At 49.3% G+C, this 21,972-nt stretch overlaps 1 protein-coding gene across 1 annotated transcript in view; it reads left to right on the top strand.

Annotated features, from left to right (window-relative positions):
• LOC134396103 (complement C4-like) overlaps positions 1-21,972 on the top strand; it is an 88,819-nt gene that overhangs the window by 54,914 nt on the left and 11,933 nt on the right. Inside the window, exons 25-34 of the mRNA XM_063122459.1 lie at positions 793-868; positions 1,739-1,895; positions 2,587-2,727; positions 5,876-6,047; positions 8,245-8,456; positions 11,092-11,250; positions 13,854-13,913; positions 15,452-15,545; positions 17,284-17,461; positions 18,462-18,552. Of these exons, the coding sequence (XP_062978529.1) occupies positions 793-868; positions 1,739-1,895; positions 2,587-2,727; positions 5,876-6,047; positions 8,245-8,456; positions 11,092-11,250; positions 13,854-13,913; positions 15,452-15,545; positions 17,284-17,461; positions 18,462-18,552 (1,340 nt within the window). The remainder of the gene's footprint in view (positions 1-792; positions 869-1,738; positions 1,896-2,586; positions 2,728-5,875; positions 6,048-8,244; positions 8,457-11,091; positions 11,251-13,853; positions 13,914-15,451; positions 15,546-17,283; positions 17,462-18,461; positions 18,553-21,972) is intronic.

Genomic DNA, 21,972 nt, shown 5'->3' with positions numbered 1-21,972 from the left:
ATGAGCCCCTCCCTCCATCCCTATACTTGCACCTGGCCATTGCGTCAGCCAGTCTGCTCCTTCCTCGCCTCCCATTCAACGACAGATGGCGATCCCAAAGTCTTCCAGCAGGCCTATCCAGCGGAATTTTAGGATGCTTTTAGGATGTTTTTAGGATGTTTTTTAAAAAACATCCTAAAAGCATACTAAAAGCATCCTAAAATTCCGCTGGATATGCTTTTAAAAAAAACATCCTAAAAGCATACTAAAAGCATCCTAAAATTCCGCTGGATAGGCCTGGAAAGCAACGGCCGACAGAAAGCTCTGGCGTGGGCTGGTCCATGAAGTCACGAAGAGTCGGAAGCGACTGAACGAATAAACAACAAAGGATGTTTTAACAGTGTATACCATGTTTTAAATCAGTATTTTATACTTACCGTTGCTCCCCGCCTCGATCCAAACAGAGAGGCGGGTAAGAAATAATAATAATAATAATAATAATAATAATAATAATAATAATAATAATATTTCTTACCCGCCTCTCTGTTTGGATCAAGGCGGGGAGCAACAGTAAGTATAAAATACATAAAATACTGATTAAAAACATAGTATACACTGTTAAAACATCCTAAAAGCATCCTAAAAGCAACCTAAAATTCCGCTGGATAGGCCTGCTGGAAGACTTATTTGGGATCGACATTTGTCGTTGCATGGGAGGAGAGGAAGCAACGGCCTGGCTGATGATGATGATGATGATGATGATGATGATGATTTCATGACCGTCGGGTCTCTCCCGTGTCTTTTGCACTGCAGGCTACGAGCGGATCCTCACTTTCAGAAAGCCGAATGGGTCTTACGGAGCTTGGCTCTCCCGCCCCAGCAGCACCTGGTGAGACCCAGCACTGCGAAGGCGTCTGCATGAGCAACCGGGAGGGAGGGGAGGGGAGGGCCCGAGTGAGAATCCCGGCACGCTAGACCCTCAGCAGACCCCCTCCTCCTCGTTCTGCACCTCAGCTCCTCGCTCCTGTTTGTAAGGAAGACTGGGGGAGTTGTCTCCAATGTTAGTCTGACTTCAGTCCCATTCATTTCAATGGGTCTCCTTTAAGTAGGACTGGCAAAAGGACATGAGAAGAGTTATGCTGGATCGGACCCAGGGTCCGCCTAGTCCAGCATTCTGTTCACACAGTGGCCAAGCAGCTGCCCACAGGAAACCCACCAGCAGGACATGAGCACAACAACACCCTCCTGCCCATGTTCCCCAGCAACTGGGGTACATAGGCATATTGCTCCGATAGTGTTATAAATATTGTGGAATACGAACTAATTGAGCCAAATAAAAAAACATCCAGATGCAGGTTTTCAAAAGGAAAGTTTACTTCCACCTCAGGTACCAAAAATATCTTTGTACAAAGGTCCCTCTCCCTTGTCAATGTAAGGGAAAAGGCCCGGAACAGAAGTTTACTCAAACACATCTGGAGGGTGCAAGGTTGGGGAACATTGCCTTTGGCACACAAGCACCCATCCCAGCGGCTCAGATGTCAGTGGGGGCAGTGAGTCCACTCCAGGTTTCAGTCAGAACCACTCAGAACTCTGAAGGAGCTCTCCAAGGTGCTTCTGATCTGGTAGTTTGTTTAGAATTCTGGCTGGTTCTGACTGAAAACTGGAGCGGATTCACTGCCCCACTGGCATCGGAGCCAGCAGCCTTCACTGACCCATCCACTGACGTATCTACCACTCTGTCCGTTCTTGCTTGCTTCAGGCTGACTGCTTTTGTGGTGAAAGTTGTAACCCTGAGCCGTGAGTACCAGGCCGTGGATGACGCTAAGATCCGTGAGACGGTCAAGTGGTTGCTGGAAATGCAGGACTCCGATGGCTCCTTCAATGACCCACACCCTGTCTATCACCGGGAGATGCAGGCGAGTCCTTATGCAACCATGCTGACTGTTGGGTTTATCAGAAAACTCCTGCTTTCGATGGGAGGCAAACGCTCGCTAAGTAATCCACAAAGCTTTTATTAAGCAACAAACGTCTCTTCTACCTGAAGAGAGTCTAACCTCTTGGAAACGTCCCCCTAGGCAAAACTATGCAAACTAAGCAAGACAATTGTCCGCTCAAGAAGAATAGGAAGCCATTTCCCAAATGCCCATCACTTCAGAGAGCCTGGTGCGGAAGCAAGTTCTGGCATAATCGGGACCAACTTTCTCACGCCTTGCTTCCAGCGGACCCTAGCATCAGCTAGCTTGTCGGAATGCTCACCCCCTGAAGAAACCTCACTTCCCACTGAGTGTGTAGGATTTGGCCTTGAGGAGATAAGCTCTGGAGAGGGCTGATTTCCAGCTGGGGAATCTCCCGTGAGAGCTTCCTCCCCCACTGGTACAGGCTGGCTGGTGTCTGGCGCTGCGTCTTCTAGTTCTGAATCTGATTCTGATTGATTACCTGAAACATCTTCTCCCAAAACAGGAGCAGTAGAGTTAGACATGACACTGCCACATCCTCAATCCCGCGTGGGCATCCCACACCATTCTGGGGTGCACGGCCACTGAACCCCCCCCCAAATTCATTGTCACGGTCTGCCAATGAGCGGATGCCTTGTTTTCCCTTCCTTAGGGTGGTGTCGGCGGCCTGCACGGAGGAATCTCGCTCACGGCCTTCGTCACCATCGCGCTCAAGGAGGCCTTGCCTGCGTATGGCGGAAGGGAGGAAGATCCAGAGAAAGAACGGGAGAAGCAGGAACAGCTGAGTCAACTGGTATGGAGCAAGGGAAGAGGGCTTGAGCCGACCTTTGACATTCAGTGACCGCCCTTCACAAGAGGAGACATGTATAGATGGGGCACGGAACCCAGCGTGATGAGAACTTCCACTTTCCTCTTTTAAAACACATACACAAGTTACTAGCCCTTATGAGTGGTCCAAGAAGCAAACTGTTTGAAGATATTGGTGTCTGTAAGTAAAGACGTCAAAGCAACCCTCCAGATGTTTGGATAACTCCCATCAGCCCCAGCTAACATGGCCAAGGGCCAGGAATGATGGGTGTTGTAGTCCAAACTGTCTACAGGGCACCAGGTTGGTGAAGGTTATAATGAAACACACACACAAACCTCTGTGTGTGTGTATGTGTTTTAACAACGTGAGATCTGATGTAGCATAATGGCCAAACCCAGAAGACCCTGGTTTAAAAACCATTTGGCAGGCGAATATCCCTCATCCCACCCATGTGCCGTGTGCAAACATTAACAACCCTGGGTGGGTGATAAGTAGCCTGGATCTATAAGAAGCAGAAGGTCCTTCCTCTGAGTCCTAGAACCATAAAATCATTGAGTTGGAAGGGCCGAGTGCAGATGTAGGCAAGCTTTTTGAGCCGGAGGCCATGTTTGGGAATTGGAGAATCTGTCCTGGGAACCGCCACAAAATGGCTGCCGCAAGAGGTGTAGCAAAGGTCAATTAGCCTGCCCAGAAGACTTGAGCACAAGGCAGAGGGTGGGGAGCTGAGCCCCAACACGCTAAACAACCAACAGAAACCTATTTCACAGAAGGCAAACTCTTTTCGTCTCTCTCCCCTCCACCAGCCAACCCATCCCCATTCCCCAATTCTTTTTGGCTCATGACCTGTAGTCTTCCCCTGCCCCCATCTCTCTCTCTCTCTCTCTCTCTCTCATACACACACACACACACACACACACACACACACACACACACACACACTTTGTTGTAGAGAAAGGTGCCACAACACAGGCTCTGAACACCAGACCCGGCCGCGGCTACTCCCTGCTCAAGCCAAGCACCACCGCTTGATACGCCTGAGGCAAGGGATAAAAACCACCTTCCTCCAAACTATGTGGAGAAAGGGGTTTAAAATGGAGAATGGATTTCAATATATAAAATAAAACACTGTGAGTTATACGTGCTGAGGTGAATGATTGTTAGAGTGGGTGCTAAATGTGTAAACTTCAGATGATAAATGCCAAACAGACACATGGGATTTTTGTGGTAGTTAAAACCAAAATAATTAAAATTTATTTTTAAAAGTTCACAAGCTTTGTTTCAAATAAAACATTTAGAAACCTTTTTTGAAACCTTTCATCCAATCCTTTCACTCATTCACATACACGCTTTCTTTTCCCTCACACAATCACTCTTGAGCTTTCTTTATTATCTATATTGATTAATATACATCAACTATGTGCACACCACACTCCAAAGACACCACTCTCTACCCTGACCCTCAAATTTCCCAGAACTTAAGTACTCTAAACACAGAGAGCACTAAAGACTCTAAGACAGCCTTCCTCAACCTGGGGCGCTCCAGATGTGTTAGACTGCATCTCCCAGAATGCCCCAGCCAGCAGAGCTGGCTGGGGCATTCTGGGAGTTGTAGTCCAACACATCTGGAGCGCCCCAGGTTGAGGAAGGCTGCTCTAAGAGTACCTAACAAGTCCCCCACAATCCCCTCAGTCCTTCCCTTATATATCACTCCTCCCCCTCCCAAGACATTCTAACTCCGCCCACTCAGGCCAACATCCTAAACTCACCACAGACTTTACAAACTGCAGACATACATTTGGGAACTGACTTGTGGGGTGTAACGCCACAAAAGGTCCCTGGAGATGCCAGCTCTTCGGTACAGGGTGTGTCTGTGAGGGGGGAAAACACACCAAATAGCGTGGGCACAAAAGAGACAAGCTCTGGTGCTTAGAGAATTCGTTCTTGTTTTTTTTTTATTTGTATCCAAAATCTCTTCCTTGAGCACCTTTGGATACAAATAATAATAAAAATATATGAATTCTTCAGTACAGGGTACAGCTACAACATCCTTGAGGGTAACCCAAAGCAAACGTCAGTAACCTCCATCCTCCCTGTACCCATCTTTTTCTTCCTTTCCTTTTTGGGCCTAGCTCACCCTCTTCCCAGAAAGGCACACTGGGATAGGGTGACCCTATGAAAAGGAGGACAGGGCTCCTGTATCTTTAACAGTTGTATTAAAAAGGGAATTTCAGCAGGTGTCATTTGTATATATGGAGAACCTGGTGAAATTCCCTCTTCATCGCCACAGTTAAAGCTGCAGGGGCCCTGCCCTCTTTTAAATCTGGTCACAGTATAGCTGCAGTCTAGCTCCTGCAGCTTTAACTGTTGTGATGAAGAGGAAATTTCACCAGGTGCAATATGCATACAAATGACACCTGCTGAAATTCCCTTTTCTAATGCAACTGTTAAAGATACAGGAGCCCTGTCCTCCTTTTCATAGGGTCACCCTATAGCTGGCCCAAGGTCACCCTCGCAGAGGAGTCGAACAAGAAGCAGGGGGGGTTGGACTCGATGGCCTTACAGGCCCCTTCCAACTCTACTGTTCCATGATTCTCCAATTTTTGTGAACCGCCCAGAGAGCTCCGGCTATTGGGCGGTATAGAAATGTAATAAATAAATAAATAAATAAATAAATAAATAAATAAATAAATAAATAAATAAATAAATGATTCTATGAAAAGTAAGGTGACCCTATGAAAAGGAGGACAGGGCTCCTGTATCTTTAACAGCAATGTAGAAAAAGGGAATTTCAGCAGGTGTCAATTGAAGAGGGTAAAATTCACTCTTCATCACAACAGTTAAAGCTGCAGAAGCCCTGCCTTCTTTTGTATCTGGCTATTCTACTACAGCTAGTGTAGCTTTAACTGTTGTGATGAAGAGGGAATTTCACCTTCTTTAATGGACACCTGCTGAAATTCCCTTTTCTAATGCAACTGTTAAAGATACAGGAGCCCTGTCCTCCTTTTCATATGGTCACCCTACACTGGGAACAAGGAGGGGAAGCGGTGTGGGCTACAGTGAACACCAGGAGGTTGTAAGGGGTGGCTCAGAGGTCTCCCTTAACCAGCTCTGATACCTTCTCCTCCTCTGGCAGAAAAACAGCCTGGCTCGGGCTACGACCTTCCTGGCCAGCAAACTCAACGACCTGTCCCTGGGCCCTTACCCCATCGCCATCACCAGCTACGCCCTCTCGCTGGCTTCTGACGACCGGTCGGCCATCGCTGCTGCTGACAGCCGCCTGAGGGACCTCGCCTTGCAAGATCAAAGTACGCGCACTTTGTCTCAATGAAGTTCCATTTAAAATGTCCATTCCCGGGGCTGGGAATCTTAAAGACGTCTCCTTTACTCTGCCCACGCAAGGGCAGGGCTTCATGTGTGAATGTGAGGTACTGGTTCCTCTCTATTCGGCCCTGGTTAGGCCTCATCTAGAGTATTGCGTCCAGTTCTGGGCTCCACAATTCAAGAAGGACGCAGACAAGCTGGAGCGTGTTCAGAGGAGGGCAACCAGGATGATCAGGGGTCTGGAAACAAAGCCCTATGAAGAGAGACTGAAAGAACTGGGCATGTTTAGCCTGGAGGAGAGAAGATTGAGAGGAGATGTGATAGCACTCTTCAAATACTTAAAAGGTTGTCACACAGAGGAAGGCCAAGATCTCTTCTCAATCCTCCCAGAGTGCAGGACACGGAATAACGGGCTCAAGTTAAAGGAAGCCAGATTCCAGCTGGACATCAGGAAAAACTTCCTGACTGTTAGAGCAGTACGACAAAGGAACCAGTTACCTAGGGAGGTTGTGGGCTCTCCCACACTAGAGGCCTTCAAGAGGCAGCTGGACAACCATCTGTCAGGGATGCTTTAGGGTGGATTCCTGCATTGAGCAGGGGGTTGGACTAGATGGCCTTGTAGGCCCCTTCCAGCTCTGCTATTCTATGATTCTATGATTCTATCCCTTATGTAGGGACTTGAAGCGGAAGGAAGGCCAAACTATGTATTGCACCAGAGGTGGGAAGTTTTTTTGGGTCCGAAAACTCATGTCGACAGTGGCTGTGGCCACCCCACACTCTCACTCACCGTTCACACAGATACACACCCACCCACCCCATTCATATACTCACACATTCCATCCAAACAATTCACACACAATGCATGCATGCATGCATACATACATACACTCACACCACCTTCCCAGCCCGACCCCTCAGCGGCGTGATGCAGATCAGCTAGAGCGGCGGTGCAGATCAGTTGCGGGATGGAAAGTTCCTGATCTTTAGCTTTCAGCCTTCCCGTCCAGTGCACTGATCTGCAAAGATGAGAGTTTTCCCCTCCCTGGGGAAAGGGGGTGGGACCTGGAAAGAAGCCAGCGGGCCAGAGGAGAAAGCTCCATGGGCGGAATACAGTTCATGAGCTGGAGGTTCCTTCTGTGTGCATTACACACACGCGCACACACACACACACATGTACATTTCATGGTAGCCCAATGGCCCTTTATAGACTGGAAAATCCATTTTGGGGAGGGGAAAATTTGAGCAGGGAATGGGACGGGGAGGAGAAAATTGGAGCAGAGAAGGGGACTTAGTGAAGAAACATTTTGAGCAGAGAAGGAGACATGAGGGGACAATTGGAGCAGAGAAGGGGAAATGAGGGGACAATTGGAGCAGAGAAGGAGACATGAGGGGCAATTGGAGCAGAGAAGGAGACATGAGGGGCAATTGGAGCAGAGAAGGAGACATGAGGGGACAATTGGAGCAGAGAAGGAGACATGAGGGGCAATTGGAGCAGAGAAGGAGACATGAGGGGACAATTGGAGCAGAGAAGGAGACATGAGGGGACAATTGGAGCAGAGAAGGAGACATGAGGGGCAATTGGAGCAGAGAAGGAGACATGAGGGGCAATTGGAGCAGAGAAGGAGACATGAGGGGCAATTGGAGCAGAGAAGGAGACATGAGGGGCAATTGGAGCAGAGAAGGAGACATGAGGGGCAATTGGAGCAGAGAAGGAGACATGAGGGGCAATTGGAGCAGAGAAGGAGGCAGGTGGGCACATCACCCTTTCCTCTGCATTGAGCAGGGGGTTGGACTTGATGGCCTTTTAGGCCCCTTCCAACTCTACTATTCTATGATTCTATGCTGTTTCCACACTGCAGGTTGTCCCCCACCAGCAGACTTTCCCCATTTGAGGGTACCGAACATCCCTTTGAAACCTTGCATGGGATAAACCTGTATCTTTTTCTTCTCCGGAGAAATATTTAGCTGCTCTGGGAGGGGCACTGGCAGTGGGGGTGGGTGGGAAATGCTGCCGAAGAAAGGGTTGACCCCTCTGCCGCTGTGCCCCTGACCTGAATTGGATGCCGCCACAGCTGCTATAGATTTATTTTTATACTTTTTAAAGCATATGCAGGATAGACCGTAAGACCATCGCATCTGTTTTGGCCAACCGATTCTTTTCTCTCGCACTCGTGCCTCCAGACAAAACGGTGATGTTCTGGGCTGTGGAGGAGAAGGACCGAATGCGGGACGAGAAGTCTAAGCGGGTGCCTTCGGCTTCGGCCATTTCGGTGGAGGCCACAGCCTACGGGCTCCTGCACTTGGTGAAGCAGAACGACATCACAGCAGCCGGAAAGGTCTCCCAGTGGCTGACGGAGCAGAGGAACTACGGGGGAGGCTTCAAATCCACCCAGGTACCGCCTGACGCCGCCACAACGCCTTCCTTCAGAAAAAGGGGTGATGGGGCGAGATCTGAGGACAGGCTACTGGCAGAAATTAGGAGCGTCATCACCTGGAAGAAAATCACATTAACTTAACGGTTGCTTCAAACGGCAGATGCGGTTCAATGTCAGCAAGTGTAAGGTGATGCACGTTGGGGCAAAAAAACCACCCAACTCAGGGCCGGTGCTACCATAGAGGCCACTCAGGCAGCCGCCTAGAGCGCCAAGCTAAGAGGGGTGCTGTGCTGCACTCACGCGTGTTGTTGGCTGTGAGCCAGCCGAGCCCGAGGATTCAGCTGGGCCTGGGCGGGCGAGATGGCGCCCTGTGCCCGCCCAGCCAAAGCGAAGCCAGGGACGCTGGGGTTGGGGGGAGGCTCCACGTTCGGACTTCCACCCAGAAGCCGCCCTCCCAGAGCCATTCTAGCCCCCCGGAAGCCGCCCTCCCAGAGCCATTCTAGCCCCCCGGAAGCCACCCTCCCAGAGCCATTCTAGCCCCCCGGAAGCCGCCCTCCCAGAGCCATTCTAGCCCCCCGGAAGCCGCCCTCCCAGAGCCATTCTAGCCCCCCGGAAGCCGCCCTCCCAGAGCCATTCTAGCCCCCCGGAAGCCGCCCTCCCAGAGCCGGGAGGCTGCTGCCAGAAGAAGAAGAAAAAGCATGTGGCGAACTCAACCCTGGCTCAAGCCAGCCTCTGCCTTACTCCCGAGGAAAGGGCACCGGGTCGCCTCGCCTCTCTCCTCAAACAGGCCGCAATGTCCAGGCAGGCAGGCAGGCAAGCGGGACTCCCTCTCCCTTCCCTCAAGAAAGCTAGGGACTTGTGGACTCCTCGCAAGGCAAATTCTCCTGCTTCCCGATCCTGCGCGCGTGGATCAACGGGGCTTGCATCCGAGAATGGTGTGGGCTCTCCCACACTAGAGGCCTTCAAGAGGCAGCTGGACAACCATCTGTCAGGGATGCTTTAGGGTGGATTCCTGCATTGAGCAGGGGGTTGGACTCGATGGCCTTGTAGGCCCCTTCCAACTCTGCTGTTCTATGATTCTATGAAAGTGTTGCACTGGGAGGCACCAGTGCGGCCCGATCCGCCTATGCCTCCTTACTCGGAAGCCTTATTCCCCCGGAGTAAACGTGCGGAGGGGATCAGGACGCCAGGATACATAGCAGGTCCCGGTGAATTCCAGACGGCTCGGTCCCAAATCGAAGTGAGCCAGTCCCAGCTCTCCACTCGGCGCACACGTTCGGACTTCCGAGCAATTTGGGGTGGGTGTGTGCAAGTAGCTCGCCTTGCCTAGGGCGCAAAATAGTCTGGCCCCAGCCCTGAGTATAACCTAATGGGATCTGAGCTGGTGGCAACTGAACAAGGGAGAGATCTTGGGATTGTGGTGGACAGCTCAATGAAAAGGTCCGCCCAGCGTGCGGCCGCTGTAAAGAAGGCAAACTCCATGTTAGGCGTTCTAAGAACAGGAATTGAGAATAAAACTGCCAGCGTCATACTGCCTTTACACAAACCTGTGGTGTGACCACGCATAGAATGTATTTGGTGTGTTGATGGGCAACTGTGTTAGGCAGCACATGCTGCTTCGTTTGCAACATAGGTGGGCACCAGTTGAGCCGGGGGGGTTTCGTGTTTGTACCTCTGCGCCACTTGGTTTGCGCCTTCAGTTCCCCCTCTTCCTCTGTCATCAGTGATCCCCTCTTCCTCTCTGATAGGAATTATTTGGTAATTTATGCCTCCTGTTAGAAAGGCAGCTTGGCAAAGAGAATAAACAAATGGAAGAACAGAATGAGCTACGTGCACACATGGCTAAAAAAAAAGAGAGAGGGAGACCACAGGATTCTTTCCTTAAAATGCAGGTAGACCGTATAGTTTGAAACATGGTTTGTTCAGACCATTTCTTTGTGTTCCACAACACCAGCAGGAGCAAGAATCATAGAATCACGTAGAATAGAAGAGTTGGAAGGGCCCTATAAGGCCATTGAGTCCAAGCCTCTGCTCATTACAGGAATCCACCCTAAAGCATCCCTGACAGATGGTTGTCCAGCTGCCTCTTGAAGGCCTCTAGTGTGGGAGAGCCCACAACCTCCCTAGGTAACTGATTCCACCGTCGCACTGCTCTAACAGTCAGGAAGTTTTTCCAGATGTCCAACCGGAATCTGGCTTCCTGTAACTTGAGCCCATTATTCCGTGTCCTGCACTCTGGGAGGATCGAGAAGAGATCCTGGCCCTCCTCTGTGTGACAACCTTTTAAGTATTTGAAGAGTGCTATCATGTCTCCCCTCAATCTTTTCTTCTCCAGGCTAAACATGCCCAGTTCTTTCGGTCAGAGCAAACACAACTGCTTCCAGCAATGGAGGAGGTCAGAGAGAAAGAGGGGAGGAAAAGAAGGGGAGGAGCAGGAAACCACACTGTAGGCTATAGAGATCCTAAGGCTAGCTATGCCCAAAGTACCATGAACTGACTGCAACGCTGCCCCCTTCCTGTAACTTGCAGACGAGGCTGCAAAACTCCCAACACTCTCTCATTACAGGGGGAAGGCAAGTGATGTCTGCGCCTCCCCCTCAAAATCTTGGAGCTGGCTAAACTCCTGACTTGCCCTACCGGCCTCTCTTTTCAGGACACGGTGGTGGCGCTGGAAGCTCTGTCAGAGTATTGGATCAGCACCTTCAGCGAGGAAGGGAACGAACTGGAGGTGACCCTCACCCTCCCCGGGAAAAGCCTGCCCTTGTTTCTTTCCTTTGGGAGGTCTAACGATCCGGTCCAGAAGGAGCTCCAGGTACATGAGTCTGCGTTGCCCTTTCCTCCTGGCCTTGGCTCTGTTTCCACCCATTGCGTGCTTCTGGCTGGTGGGTTTTGTTGTTTTTTGTTTTTAATTTTTATTTAATACTTCAAACATACATCAATACAATAAAACAATACTACATAATACATAAATTATTAGATAACATTTGATAACATATATTCTAGCTTATTCTATTAACATAATCATACTTAACATAAAAGTGCTCCCCCCAACCACGGGATCTTATTCCTGTTTCCAAAATCTCATTGCTTCTTCTGGAGGTGCTTTCCCACTCCCCTTTGATAATACAAATTCTAGGAACTGTTTCCATATTTCCTCAAAATCATTCGTTTTTATCATTCCTCGTCTAACTTTTATATTACATGTTAATTTGTCATTAATAGCAATATCCCAAATCTCTTTATACCAATCTTCTATATGATAATCCCCTTGAACCTTCCAGTTCCTAGATATCATTAATCTTGCTGCTATTAACAAATTCGTTATCAATTCTTTTGTCTCTTTACTACAATTTAATTTTCCATATAATGATAACAATGCCAATATAGGTGTCTCTTCAATCTCCATCTGACTGGCTGGTTGGCTTCCCTTCTCACCTTTTGGGGGCAACTTGGTTCCCCCCAGATATTGGGGTCACTACTCCCATCAGCCCCAGCCAGCATGACCATTGATCAGGACTTCTGGGATCTGTAGTACAAACTTTCACAGGGAGAGGCACACTGGGTTACCTATGTCGAGGATAAAAATCCACTTTGTTTGTAAGGCAACTCTGTTTAATGAGCATAATGCAGCTGTATGGAGAGAGTTCTGTAGACAAAGAACTTCTCTGTTACCCACCTCGATCCAGAGGGAGAGGCGGGTAACATTATTATTATTATTATTATTATTATTATTATTATTATTATTATTATTATTATCAACTGGCAGTGTGAAAAGCAGGTCTATTTATACACAATAGCATCTTAACCAATCAGCAGTTGGCAAAATTCTAAAGCAAAACAAAGACAGATCAAAGAAAACTTCTTCCTTCTACCTTATCAACAGATGGCACCAATGGGAGGTTTTTCTCTCTCTAAGTTTAATTGGAGGGGGGGAGGGGGATTAAACACACACCCAGGCCTGGCAATGGAGCTTAAAAAAACCCTTAAGGTTTATTTTAAGCTTAATTGTCATGCAGGGGGATTTGGGGGAGGAGCATGGCAGCATGTGAGGAGCTACCCCAGCTGCAATCCAACTTCGAAACTGCCCTGAGCATGGCAACAGTGGAGGCTGGTGGCTCCAATTTTGGAGGGGGTTGTGGATCCATTCTGGGTTTCAGTCAGAGCCAGCCAGAACTCTTAATGGAACTATCCAAGGTGCTGAACCTAAGTTGGGGTTAGGGTTCAGCACCTTGAAGAGCTCCATTAAGAGTTCTGGCTGGCTCTGACTGAAACCCAGAATGGATCCACTACCCCACGGAAATCTGACCCACCACACTCCACTGCATGGGAATGAAGCTGAGAAAAAGACTTTCTATTGGCACCAATGGACACTTAGGGCTCTGGGATATATAGCTGGGGGCCCTGGGATATAGAGTTGGCGGCCCTGGGATATAGAGTTGGGGCCCCTGGGATATAGAGCTGGGGGCCCTGGGATATAGCGTTGTGGACCCTGGAATTTAGAGCCTGGGGCCCTAGGATACAGAGTTGGGGGCCCTGGGATATAGAGTCGGGGGCCCTGGGATACAGAGCCAGGGGTCCTGGGATATAGAGTCGTGGCCCCTGGAATTTAGAGCCTGGGGCCCTAGGATACAGAGTTGGGGGCCCTGGGATATAGTCGAGGCCCTGGGATACAGAGCCAGGGGTCCTGGGATATAGAGTCGTGGTCCCTGGAATTTAGAGCCTGGGGCCCTGGGATATAGAGTTGGGGGCCCTGGGATATAGAGTCAGGGGCCCTGGGATACAGAGCCAGGGGTCCTGGGATATAGAGTTGTGGCCCCTAGAATTTAGAGCCTGGGGCCCTGGGATACAGAGTTGGGGGCCCTGGGATATAGAGTCGGGGGCCCTTGGATACAGCCAGGGGTCCTGGGATATAGAGTCGTGGCCCCTGGAATTTAGAGCTTGGGGCCCTGGGATACAGAGTTGGGGGCCCTGGGATACAGAGTCGGGGGCCCTGGGATACAGAGCTAGGAGTCCTGGGATATAGAGTCATGGCCCCTGGAATTTAGAGCCTGGGGCCCTGGGATACAGAGTTGGGGGCCCTGGGATATAGAGTCTGGGGCACTGGAATATAGAGTCAGGGGCCCTGGGATACAGAGCCGGGGGTCCTGGGATATAGAGCTGTGGCCCCTGAAATATAGAGCCTGGGGCCCTGGGATACAGAGTCGGGGTCCTGGTACATAGAGTCGGGGGCCTTGGTCCCATGGCCCCAGACCTAGCAGTGCCCTGGTTGTCGATGGTGTAAGTATGGCTCAGTGGACTCTTTCATTTCTTCCTTTGCCTGCCAAACCAGCCAGTGACTTCCATCTAGGCTTATTGATATTATTTGGATTGGTCACTCACTCTCATCCTGTTATTCCCCCCCCCTTTTTTTCCCAGTTTCCCTTGGGAGGTGACATCGGTGTAAAAGTGCAAGGGAGAGGAAAAGGGACTTTGACCGTGAGTATCTTCAGACAATTTTTTTAAAAATTAATAGTCATGGCTTCTCTCTCTCCCCCACCTCTCTCTCATTTAATTGCATGAGGTCTGGGTGGCATAATGCGTTTCCCCCACTTTTATTCTCATAATAACCCTGTTATTGGCTAAGAGAAAGTGCGTCTGCCAAGCTCATTCAGTGGGCTTTGCGGCTGAGCAGGGATTTGAACCCAGGGGGCTGTCTTCACAGTGCGGGTTGGCGCTGCCTCTCTTTTCAACCCTGCACTTTCCCTCTCCTGGGGCAGCGTTGGGTAAGCCCAATGCTGAGGAGGGAGCGGGGGTCTCTGGGCAGCCATCCGGGTGCCGGTGCCACCCCACTCTCTTTTTGGTGGAAGGCGACCCATCGCTGGTCGTCTTCCACCAGGCTCCGCCCCCGGGTTGACCCTGGATTGGCCGTGGAGCAACATTACATGGCGAAAGCGCCGTGTTGACGTCACTAGGATAAATCCCTCACTTTTTCAAAACGGAGGATCGCGGGGGAAGCCCCGTGGTGGCTGTGAAGCTGCGCTTGCGTCGTCTAACCCACAGGGCGCCGATCCACAGCCACCGTGGGCCTTTCCCCACAGAAAGACAGCCCCCAGGTCTTGCCAGTCCAAGTTTATGGCCTCATCCATTATTACACCACAATAACTTCGTAGGAGTTGTGCTGTATCAGGCCAAGGGTCCATCTAGTCCAGCATTCTGTCCCCACAGTGGCCCGAGAACTGCCCACGGGAAGCCCACAAGCAGGACACGAGTGCGAAAGCAGCCTCCTGCTTGGGTTTCCCTGCAGTTGACATACAGCCGCTGATCCTGGAGGTATTGCATAGCCGTCTTGACAAATTGGCTGATTTTTTGCCCTTCCTTCTCTGCCCTTACCCTCCAGTTCCTGCACACATTTACAAACTTCCTGACTTTATTTATTTATTTATTTTATTTATTTAAGGATTTTTATGCCACCATTCAGCCCAAAAAGGCTCTCACGGTAGCTTACAAAAGTATTTCTTGACAGTCCCTGCCCACAGGCTTACAATCTAAAAGACATGACACAAAAGGAAAGGGGATTGGGAGGGAGGAGGAGTAACTGGTCAGCAGACGTCCAGGTTTATGTCACATGAGGGGAGAACTTCAGAAATAGAGGCATCACAGCTTTCTTCTCCATCTCATGCTAGCCCCAAGCCCTGCCACTCAGAGCCCCACTTTCTCTTACTTGCTTCATTAATATCCCCAAGTTACTGATGAAGATATTACAGCGGAGGATTTGGCAGCTGCGGGTGCAGAAAACGTTGGGCTCAAAAGAGTTGCGTTGTTCGTTTGCGCTCTGACGCTACTTCTGCCTTGTACTCAGTCTTTGGGCAGGGCTCTTGTCCTTTCCCACGCCTTTCATGGCAGCCATTTTGTGGTGGTGCCCAAGACAGTTTTTTCAAATTGCCAAATGCGCCCACCGGCCAAAAAGGTTGCCTAGCTCTGATCTAAACGCACCGCTGAGGAGATCTCTTGTTTTTGTTTTCTGCTTCCCGCAGGTCCTGAAGCAATTTCATGTCCTGGCTATGCAGAACACCTCATGCCAAACCCTCGGGTTGGAGGTGACAGTGAGCGGTTCCGTTCAACGTGACTGTAAGTCTGGGAGCGGACGCCTCTTTGAAACTCTGGTGGAAGGCGAGGGAGGCCATTTTCTCTGATACCCCGTCCTCTTGCAGTCCCCCGGAAAGTTCTGGAAAGTCTGCCAACCTCTGGAGGAAAGGGGCAATCATCAAAGATCTCCTCCACACACCCTCTTTTCTGACAAACCATGCCATTCCCAAGAGCTAGGGTGACCCTATGGAAAGGACCACAGGGCTCCTGTATCTTTAACAGTTGTGTAGAAAAGGGAATTTCAGCAGGTGTCATTGGTATGCATGCAGCACCTGGTGAAATCCCCTCTTCATCACAACAGTTAAAGCTGCAGGAGCCCTGCCTTCTTCTGTGTCTGGTCATGCTAGGCAGGACTCCTGCAGCTTTAACTTTTGCGATGAAGAGGGGATTTCACCAGGTGCTGCTTGCGTACCAATGACACCTGCTGAAATCCCCTTTTCTACACAACTGTTAAAGATACAGGAGCCCTGTCCTCCTTTTCATAAGGTCGCCCTACCAAGAACTTAGGATCCAGGCCTATGGGAGGAAGGCTGAGGGAGCAGCTAGCACAAATAGCACTAGATTCAAATCTCTCTCTATCCAGGTCTTGCATTTTACCCAGGGATGAGAACCTGAAGGAGATCCATGGGCCATTTTTGGCCTCCAGACACACACACACACACACCCGCCATGGGCCATATCCCTCACCCACCCACATACAAAATTAAAAAATAGCAGTTTACCACCGAAATTTGGTAACAAGATGCTTTTTCTTTCTTTTTTTTAGTGTTCTGTAGCACTAAATTCAGGTTAAAAGAATTGTTGTGTTGATTAAATGGATGCTGTTGTTTTTTATATTTTTGCCGATTTCATATACTTTTTATATTTTTGCCGATTTCATATACTTTTTCATATACTTTCAGCGCCTCCTGAAAACATCTTTATTCCAAGAAGCCTTTCTTGAACATGCAGCCTTAGATTACTGCTATTGCTTCTTTTAAATTTTGTTTTAACTGTTTTTATTCTGTTTTTATTTTCATTTTACCTTGTACACCGCTCTGAAATTTTTCAATGGGGGGCGGGATATAAATATTCTAAATAAATAAATAAATAAATAAACTTTTTAATATTCACTGTTTTAAAGTTTTGTAAACCGCCCAGAGAGCTTCAGCTATGGGGCGATATATACATTTAATAAATAAATATCAATAAATAATAAATCCAATGGTTTTTTTTGGTAAAACAACAAACAAACCCAAACCGTTACTGTTGCCAAATTTGGTGGCGCTGCAGGGGCTACGTGGGGCCCATGGATCGCATGTTGCGTACCCCTAATTTAATTGAACAAAATCTCCTCAGGCCTCTCTGTCCAGACCCAGGTTGCCCCCAACAAAGCCGGAACTTGATAAAAGAGGTTCAGCCCTCTGTTCCACTGCAGGAGTCCTGGTCATAGAATCATAGAATCATAGAATAGCAGAGTTGGAAGGGGCCTACAAGGCCATCGAGTCCAACCCCCTGCTCAATGCAGGAATCCACCCTAAAGCATCCCCGACAGATGCTTGTCCAGCTGTAGATTGCAAGCTGAATATGAGCCAACAGTGCGATATGGCTGCAAGAAAGGCCAATGCTATTTTGGGCTGCATTAATAGAAGTATTAATGGTACTGGTTCCTCTCTATTCGGCCCTGGTTAGGCCTCATCTAGAGTATTGCATTTTCTTTCAACTTCTCTCCCCTCAATAGTTGACGCCTATGACTACTACTATGAGGATGAAAATGGGGATGAATCTGGGCCACCGGCACAGCCAGCTGACCAGCCGCTATCGCCCATCGCCTTGTTTGATGCCCGGCAACGGCGCCGGAGGGAAGCCAAAGACCCCGGACAGCCAAAACGGGATGTCTCCTACAACGTCTGCTTCTGGTGAGTGAGAGGTGGAGCAAGACTCTGGTTCTGACGTCAGATGGGACATTTCGAGCAGGCTGAACTTCCTGCTTGATTTCATCTCATGGGCGGGACTTCCTTTGAGGCCTTGCTATCGGATTGGTGCTTCCTTGCGACTGTTAAAAGTTGGCGGCAGGGGGAGAGAAAGATGTGCCCTTTCTCTGCATGTGTTCAAAGTCCCGTGGTGGCTACGAATTGGCGCTGCGTCTGTTCTAGGACGCAGCTGCCGATTCACAGCTACCACGGGGGGTTTCCGCGAAGTTGCGCTTTGAAAAAGTTGGGGACTTACCCTGACTTTTTCCTTGGGAGCGAGGTCACCACAGCCCTTCCGCCGCGTGGCCTCCCTCCGTGGTCAATCTGGAAGGGCATTCCAGGCGGATGGCGACCAGTGATTGGTTTCTGGAAGCCAGGAAGGGGGGGCATCTACTACTAGGATGACTGCCGGAAACCCCACGCTCCCTCCTGACGTGGGGATTGCCCGCTGCCACCTCGCAGGAACGAAACCACGGGTTTAGCGAGAAAGCAGCACCGGCGCAGCGCCGTGAAGACAGCCCCTTGTTCTCTCTCCCATTTTGTGTGAGACGTTACAGATGATCATAGTAACCTGACCCACTTTATTATTATGTATTCATCCCTCCCAGAGGAGCAGAGGGGCAGGAGTGCCTCCCTTTTAACCTCAGAAAAACCCGTAAGGTAGACTAGGAAGAGTGACATCCAGTCAATTTTGTGGCCAAGTGAGCATTTGAACCCAGGCCTCTCCACTTTGACATGGGGCGGGCATCCTGTAGCACTCCAGATGTTGCTGGACTCCAACTCCCATCTGTCCCAGCCAGCATGGCATAATGTGAATTGTAGTCCAGCAATATTTGGAGGGCCAGAGGTTCCTCACCCTGCTCTAACCACTACCCTACCTTCCCCCCTCACCTCTCTCTTTCATGTCTTTCTTTCCTCTTCCTCCTCCTCCTTCTTCCCCCTACAGGAGACAGCCAGGGGCTCATGTCTCGGGCATGGTCATCGTTGACATCACCCTACTGAGTGGCTTCCAACCTGACGAGGATGACCTTAGCCAGGTGACTGTTGGGGGGGAGAGGGGGGAGGGACTCTGCTGAGATCTTCTAAAACAATAAGTGACGGGGCTCAAGCCCATCTCACTGAAAACCTACCTTCCAACTTGGAAATCCCCCTTCCCCATGTGTCTTAGGGCTGAACTAGATCCTTCATTAAATGCATAGTGTCTCGATCCGGGGTCAGCATCCCAGCACCCTCCAGGTGTTTGGGACTACATGTTCCATCTCTTCCATCCTTTCTCCAGTGCAAATCTCCTCCTCTTCTTTGCAAGGGCAAAGAAGCTGTCGAGGCTGTGTGGGAATTCATACGCTGCTGCGCTGTGATTATTATTTTACCTTTATTTATTACGTTTCTGTACCACCCTATAGCCAAAGCTCTCTGAGACTAAAACATTAAAACAATGTGCAAAATTTAAAAATATCAACACACACACACACACACACAATGGACCGTATATGCAGAGACACCATACATCTAAAAACAACTTGGAGCAATCAGCCCAAGCCACAAAAGCAAATCCGGGATAGATTAAAAACTCATCGCATGCTGCTAAATGCCTGGGGAAAGACCTGGCGCTGAAAAGTTAGTAATGTTGGCGCCAGGCGGACCTCGATGGAGAGATCATTTCACAATTAGGGGGCCACCACTGAGAAGGCCCTCTCCCTTGTTGCCATCTTCCAAGCGTCCCTCAGAGTAGGCACCTGGAGGAGGACCTTAGATGTTGAGCGGAGTGTACGGGTACGTCCAAGCGAGGTCAGACACTCTGTCATGTATTGTGGCTTTATACAAAAGTATAATTACTGCCCTGGGAAAAGCCCCTTTATACTTAACTTCTGTTACCTCACATGAGTTGAGATGGTTATTTACCCGGTGCAGGTTAAATTCACTCCAGTTAATGGAGGTGAAAGCGCGTTACAGGACCCATCCACGCGCTAAAGCTGACTGCCCAGCCGGCTGCCCCAAAACTGAGGACATGACACACTTTCTAGTTGAGTGTCCAGTGTATGTCGAGCTGAGGAAGCAATACCTTGTTATTATTATTATTATTATTATTATTATTATTATTATTTATTTATTTATTTATTTATTTATTTATATAGCACCATCAATGTACATGGTGCTGTACAGAGTAAAACAGTAAATAGCAAGACTCTGCCACATAGGCTTACAATCTAATAAAATCATAGTAAAACAATAAGGAGGGGAAGAGAATGCCAACAGGCACAGGGTAGGGTAAAACTAACAGTAGAAAGTAACAGTAGAAGTCTGCACAACATCAAGTTTTAAAAGCTTTAGGAAAAAGAAAAGTTTTTAGTTGAGCTTTAAAAGCCGCGATTGAACTTGTAGTTCTCAAATGTTCTGGAAGAGCGTTCCAGGCGTAAGGGGCAGCAGAAGAAAATGGACGAAGCCGAGCAAGGGAAGTAGAGACCCTTGGGCAGGCGAGAAACATGGCATCAGAGGAGCGAAGAGCACGAGCGGGGCAATAGTGTGCGATGAGAGAGGAGAGATAGGAAGGAGCTAGACCGTGAAAAGCTTTGAAGGTTAACAGGAGAAGTTTATAGTGGATTCTGAAGTGAATTGGAAGCCAATGAAGAGATTTCAGAAGCTTGTGCCCCTGATTCAACCACATGTCACCGAAAAATGTAACTCAGATATTATTGTTAGGCTCTGATCATTATATATCGTTCAGGACTGCAAAATTTGTACAGCAGGCGCTGGAGGTACGGAAGCTTCTGTTTGCCATATAGGATTAAATTTTACTAATCTGAGATTACTTGCGGGCCAGTACTGGTACTGCAATTGAGCCTACTATCAGTTTTATATTACTAGCTTGTATTATTTTTCTGATTGTGCTGAGATGGTGAATGGATATGCTATTATGTTATTATGTTAATATGTTATTTTGCCACTATTTTATTTGTTTGCGAATGGCCTAGTTGGCTAACAAGCAATAAAGATAAGAAAGATTTTTGTATTGTGTCTAAGGGTGCAATGCGTCATTTCACCCTTAGATTCCTTGCTCAGATCGAAAAGCGGAATTTAAATCCACAAATTGAAGAATTTAATCCAAATTAAATTGGGCACCACTCTTCAAGAAGGATGCAGTCAAGCTGGAAGGGGGTTCAGAGGAGGGCAACGAGGGTGATCGGGGGTCTGGAAACAAAGCCCTATGAAGAGAGACTGAAAGAATTGGGCATGTTTAGCCTGCGGAGACATGATAGCACTCTTCAAATACTTATTTTATTTATTTATTTTTATTTATTATTTTTATTTATTACATTTTTATACCGCTCAATAGCCGAAGCTCTCTGGGCGGTTCACAAAAATTAAAATCATGACGAGCATAAAAACAACCAACAATCTAAAAACACAAATACAAAATATAAAAAGCACAACCAGGATGAAACCACACCGCAAAATTTTTAACGTAGGTTAAAATATGGAATTAAAACAGCAAAGTTTAAATTTACGTGAATAGGTGTTAAAGTACTGAGAAAATAAAAAGGTGGTCACACGGAGGAGGGCCAGGATCGCTTCTGTCAGAAGCTTTTCTCCTGCCACTGGTCATGGTGAGCTTTGGCTCCAGGAAACTGCTAGACTGAAGCCTTTCTCAACCTGAGGCGCTCCAGATGTGTTGGACTACAACTCCCAGAATGCCCCAGCCTGGCTGGGGCATTCTGGGAGATGCAGTCCAACACATCTGGAGCGCCCCAGGTTGAGAAAGGCTGTGCTAGAGAATGTTTTCCTCTCCCTGGAGAAATTCAGTGAAATGAGGGCAGAGAAATTGGAGAGGCCATTTTCGCACAGTCCTGGAGGGAATCTACACGTCGTTGTGAGGGCGCTTGCATGCGCCCCCAGTGCGCCCCCAAAACGACTGTGTGGATCGTGCCCTGAAGAGACGGAGGAAGAGGCGGAGGAGGAGGCGGCTGGGGAATCTGGCCGCGTCCCTGCCGCCGCCACCGCCCACCTCCCCGCCGGCCTCCTGCTGCTGGCGAAAGAGCCAGCTGGGTCGGAGAGCTTCTTCCGTTCTCCCCCGCCCCCCGCCTTCTTCCGCCGAGCTCTCCGACCCGGCCGGCCCTGAAGAGACGGAGGAAGAGGTGGAGGAGGAGGCGGCTGGGGAATCCGGCCGTGTCCTTGCTGCCGCCGCCGCCGCCCACCTCCCCGCCGGCCGGGTCGGAGAGCTCAGCGGAAGAAGGTGGGCGGAGAGCGGAAGAAGCTCTCCGACCCGGCTGGCTCTTCTGACGGCAGCAGGAGGCCGGCGGGGAGGTGGGCGGCGGCGGCGGCAGGACGCGGCTGGATTCCCCAGCCGCCGCCTCCTCCGCCTCTTCCTCCGTCTCTTCAGGGTATGAACTACACAGTCGTTTTGGGGGCGCACTGGGGGCGCATGCAAGCGCCCTCAAAACGACGTGTAGATTCGCTCC

Source organism: Elgaria multicarinata, chromosome 3 (genome assembly GCF_023053635.1).
Source record: "Elgaria multicarinata webbii isolate HBS135686 ecotype San Diego chromosome 3, rElgMul1.1.pri, whole genome shotgun sequence".
Classification (NCBI taxonomy): Eukaryota; Metazoa; Chordata; class Lepidosauria; order Squamata; family Anguidae; genus Elgaria; species Elgaria multicarinata.
The sequence above is the reverse complement of the archived record's forward strand: the minus strand, read 5'-3'. Positions and strand labels throughout refer to the sequence as shown.